General features: G+C 43.5%; 1 protein-coding gene across 1 annotated transcript; it reads right to left on the bottom strand.

The window, feature by feature from the left end:
• Window positions 1-3,858: 3,858 nt before the first annotated feature.
• On the bottom strand, window positions 3,859-4,806 carry LOC109383353 (olfactory receptor 2A12-like). Its single transcript, XM_019643695.1, has one exon. The coding sequence runs from the start codon at window positions 4,804-4,806 to the stop codon at window positions 3,859-3,861; it is 948 nt and encodes a 315-aa protein (XP_019499240.1).
• Window positions 4,807-5,320: the final 514 nt, after the last annotated feature.

Here is a 5,320-nt window from a genome sequence, read left to right as displayed (position 1 = left end):
ACCACAGGGGCAAAAGTAAGGATAGTAGAGATACTATACGAGTTGATCACGTATCCAGATAATGGGATGGGAAAATACAATGGGAAAAGATGGGAAGACGAAGGTATTTGATCGGGCCACAGAACAATATGGTGGGACTCTGGGCTAGTGAGAACTGGGGCAGTTGCTAGAAGTTGCTGCAAGAAATTTAGATTTCAGAGTGGGAAATGTTTCAGGTAATTATGAAAAAGCTAAGTCAAGAGTGTTTCCCTGGGAAAAATTTGGATTTTGGTAAAGAGGTGGAGGGAACATTCAATTAAGAGATTTAGGATGTGCCTTTTTTTAACAAACAGGATTTCAGGGAGGAACTGCCAAAAAGAGGAGATGAAGCTCAGTATGAAAAGGAACATATGAGATGGATGGAAGCCCAGGGTTGAACATTTGGGTGGTAGTGACCAGAGGGGGAACAGCCAGAACAGTGTTGAAATCCCAGCTCCTTCATTTACTAACTGCGGGGCTTTGGAAACGGTCCCAACCACTCTGAGCATTAGTTTTCTGAGCTTCAGGTTTTCTCTTCCATAAAATGCAGATAATGATACTTACTTTGAAAAGTTAGAGAAACTGTACCTCTCTGGGTCCAATAAGGAGACACAAACTACTCAATGAGTCAATCATGGGAAGTTTAATATAAAGATGTATTAACTATGATAAGAGAGTAACTAGACAACATAAGGAAACTCTATGTGGTACCCAAGGCCAAGAGATAGCCAAGTTAGGTCAGACCCAGGAGGACTTCAGACTCACTGGAGAAGGTGTGATCCACACACTGAATTGCAGAAGACTTCACAGAAGAGCCATAGTTGGTCTGCAGTTGTAAAACCATTGACCACCTTCCGGAGTGCAGGTAAGGGAGCCGGTAACTGGCAAACAGTGGTGTGAACGTACTCATACCATTAGATGCTGGTGCCAGTGGGACAGCAAGCCTTCAGACTGTGTGAATTTGCAGATGGAACAACTTCTCGTTCTGTGACCCTGAAGACTACAGGTGTTGCATGCATACTTGTGGGGGCTGAAGGAGTCCACCAGGGGCCGCATGCAGGTCCCTCCCAGGCTTGCTGAGGAAGTCAGGCAGGTGGCTGGCAGTGTGAGCTCTGATTCTCATGATGAAAGGGCAGCCAGACTGAGGTTGCAAGGTCATTGTGCATCTGGGCCGCCTGTGGCCCAGGTTGGATGTTGCAGAAGTGCATTCTCCTGCAGCGTCTCTCCAGTGCCTGTGATTTTTAATATCACGCTCACTTTAAAGGAGAAATATGTAAGGGAATTGTGTTGTTTATTGCAGAGCATATATTGAAAGCTACATGTGGAAGTGAGAGGTAATAAATGAATAATGGGTACAGTCCACACTTTGGGCTACTCAGCTTCCATGTACATCCTTCTACAAACACTCAAACATCCTTACAAGAAACAAACAACTCTGTATTTCTACCCAACAGGTGCATCTCTCCTTTTACAAATGAGGAACAGCACAGACTATATTAATTACTGCTAGTGTTCAGCCACAGTCTCACTGAAAATTTTGTTACCTAAAAATATTATAATATTAACTTCCAATAATATGTGTATTAAATAATTTTTAAATGGTGATAAGAAATAAGAAGAGAATGATTACACTCAAATAAATATATGTATATTACAAGCAGAAAGTTCCCAGCTCTCCTTCTCTTTGTCATCCTTACTTCAGTACCAAAATCAGCAATGGCCCCTCCCCATGTGCTTAAACTGGATTTCTCCCTGGACACACCACACCTCCTGCAGCTCTCTAAAAGGGTGATTCTCTATTTTCACTCCTGCCTTGTGAGTCCCTGACATCCCCAATGACCTTTTCTCCCACCTCCTTTCCAGTTACCTTTAGTCACATCCACCATGGAGTTTGTTATCCTTAAACCACACCACTCCCCTAATAAGAGACCAAGCTTTCTCAGTGCACTTAGTGTAAACACTTCTTATAGCGCTTTTTAGGACTATACTTTGCCTCCTTCTTAATACTATCTCCACCTCTCCTGCTCACTTTGTTATGACCGCATGACCCTTCTTTCAGCTCCATGGACAACACAAAGTCCTTTCTTGACTTGGGGCCTTTGTGTCTGATGTCCCCTTGCCTGAAATGTCCTTCTCCTGTTTATTTCCGTAGGTGACTCTTTCTCATTCTAAGGCATCTGAATCTTAATCCCTCACAAGGCTTTAACTGTCAGTTTTTGGCAAGTAGGTGTCCCTCCTCCATTATTCTCATCACAGAACCCTGTTTCTTCAGAATTCTGCAACTTTATTTTTCAATAATTAAACTTAATTCCTAGTTGAGCTATCATTCCACTGGTGGGAAAAATAATATTAATCTTCTTGGTGTTCTCTCTCTCCGTCTCCATGACACCAAACCCTGGAGAGCTTACAGAGTGCTGAGGGACACAATGATGGATGGAAGTGGGGTGAGGTGTCACCTGGTCCCCTGTGTCTGGTACCCACTGAGAGAAATTCCCTCCTATAAGGTCATCAGTGCCAACAGATCATTGTAGAATCTTCTTGGGTTGTGGATTATGATTTCATGACTCCTCATAGCTCTCTTGGTTTCCACAGGGCCTTATATTGGCTGGATCATCCTGGATGCTCAAGAAACACTGGATATATGTGCTAACTCTGAGGCCCTGTGCCAGTATTCTTAGAGAGCCCCATATGTCATTTAGATTCCTTAGGAGAATGAGTCACTGCTATGTGTGCTGCCCATATGGTTTACAGATGGGCTGCACATATGCAGCAACCCTGATTCTTCTTGGTTTCTTCTTTCATCTTATGGTTCACAGAAGAGTCACATTCATTCATTTGAGTTTCATGCACTCCACCTACTGGGTGGGTAGTATTTTAGCAACACAGAGGTCCTAGGCACTATTAATTTCATGGAGTGCATTTTAGACATGAGTAAAGTAAGATGCAAGAAAGAAAATAAAATTGTCCAAAGTCACAAAGTGCTTAGCAAGCTTGAGACTAGAACCAGACAACTTAATGTTAGGTTCTGTGTCCTTTCACAACACAATGCAGAGTATACCATGCTAGGCCTGTGAACCACATTAATTCCATGCACCAGTCAAGGTCATGGGCTTCATTGGTTCCATATGCCATTGGCTTAACTTGCAATGTTGTCTACAGATACTTATTGTTTACATTTACCACTCTGATCTCCTACATCTCCTTGGTCCTCTAGTATGTGCATGTACAATGTGACTTATGTTTACCATGTTAAATGTTGGTTACATGTATTCTATTGATTCCATTATGATAGATTATATTATCACCTTCATTATTTGCTGTTCTCAAGGTAGAGGGATTATACCTCAGTACCCAATGGCATGTGATTTGCACTACATTTCTGTGGGAAAAATACACTTCCTTCACTTTTGCTATCAGGTTTGACCATGGAACTTGCTTTGGCCAATATAATGTGAGCAAAGAGATATGTGTCACTTCTATGCAGGAGCTGTAAAGTAATCATGTATTTTGGCCGTTGTTGCCTGTGTCATGAAAATGGCATGTTCCATATAGGGCCTCCTTATTCAGGTTGGATCCAAGAATCCAATGGCAGAAAGCCACAATCTACCTACAACCGCCATGGAACATGAGCAACAAATGAACTTTTGCTGTTGTAAGTCACTGAGATTAAAGAGTTGTTTGTCACTGCCCCACAATGTAGCAAGATGACCAAGGTAGCTGTGTTGGATTCACATACTACATTTATTGCACTGATCAAGTACTATGTTGGTTGCATACATTATAGATGTTGTCTCTTTCCTCAGCATTGAACATTCTACCCCAGTTCTCCTGGCTCCCAGTTCAACAGGCCAGCCGACTCTGCCCCATGATTTTGAGAAAAGCCCATTTGATGTCCTTGTTCCTCAGACTGTAGACCACAGGGTTGAGTAGAGCAGTGAAGACATTGTAAAAGAGTGAGACCTGCTTGTCTTGCTCATGAGAATAGCTGGAGTTGGGCCTCATGTAGATATAAGTGCCTGGAGCATAGAAGAGTGTGACCACAGTCAGGTGGGAAGCACAGGTAGAGAAAGCCTTGCAGCGGCCCTGCATGGACTTGATCTTGAGAATAGCCTGGGAAATACGGATGTAGGAGGCCAAAATGAGGGAAAGTGGGGCAACAACCATGAACACACTGATGACAAGGTCCACCATCTCAGTGAGGTGGGTATCCACGCAAGCCAAGCTTCGTACTGAGGGGCCTTCACAGAAGTAGTGGTTGACCACGTTGGGCCCACAGTATGGCAGCCTCATGGTGAGGAAAGTATGAATTAGAGAAAAGAAGAAACCACAGGCCCAGGTCCCACCTGCCAGCCGTGTGCACAGACTCCAGTTGAGGATGACAGTATAATGCAGTGGGTAGCAGATTGCTACGTATCGGTCATAAGCCATGACTACAAAGATGATAGACTCAGACAAGCCCAGAGCACTGAACACATACATCTGTATCCAACAGCCAGCAAAGGAGATGGTGTGAGAATGTGCAAGAAGATGCAGCAACATCTGCGGCATGGTGGTGGTGACGTAGCCCATGTCCAGCAGGGAGAGGATACAAAGGAAGAAGTACATGGGAGTGTGAAGATGCGTATCCAGGCAGATCAGGGTGACGATGAGCCCGTTGCCCAGCACTGAGCTCAGGTAGAGGAGAAGGAAGGCAACAAAGAGGGTTCTGTTGAATGTGGGGTCATTGGAGAAGCCAAGCAGGATAAATTCAGAAACCCAGCTTTGATTCTGCCCTGGAGGCATCCACATGGCGGGACCTATAAGAGAACCACACTAATTTAAAAGTCATCTAAAGTGTGGTTCTTGCAAGAATATCTGCTCTGGAGGAAGACAGGCTAAGTTTTGTTCTGGCTCCACCATCATCTGCTATCTTGAACAAGTTACTTAACTTTTCTAAGCCTCAGTCTCACCAACTCTAAAATGTGGTTAATATTATGCATCTGTGGGGGTTTTTCAAAGAGTAGAGGCAATGTCCATGAAGCATCTGGAACAATGCCTTAAAACAATAAATAACAGTAAACTGCCATACGCAATCTTCCCAGACTTACTCCACACCCCTAAGTGGACAAACTGGTCACTCATGTACTGAGCAGCAATCAGTTTACAACACATCAGTTGAAGCCTCCAAATGTTTTGAGATGGAGTTTTCGTCTTCCTTAAAGATGATTTGTCTGGATGTGCTACACGCCTCACTCCTCACACTATAAATAATTTCTCTTTTGCCAATTTACAATGTGAGTCTCTGTCAATAAAGAACACTAGA

The sequence above is a fragment of the Hipposideros armiger genome, unplaced genomic scaffold, assembly GCF_001890085.2.
Source record: "Hipposideros armiger isolate ML-2016 unplaced genomic scaffold, ASM189008v1 scaffold_82, whole genome shotgun sequence".
Taxonomy (NCBI): Eukaryota; Metazoa; Chordata; class Mammalia; order Chiroptera; family Hipposideridae; genus Hipposideros; species Hipposideros armiger.
The sequence above is the reverse complement of the archived record's forward strand: the minus strand, read 5'-3'. Positions and strand labels throughout refer to the sequence as shown.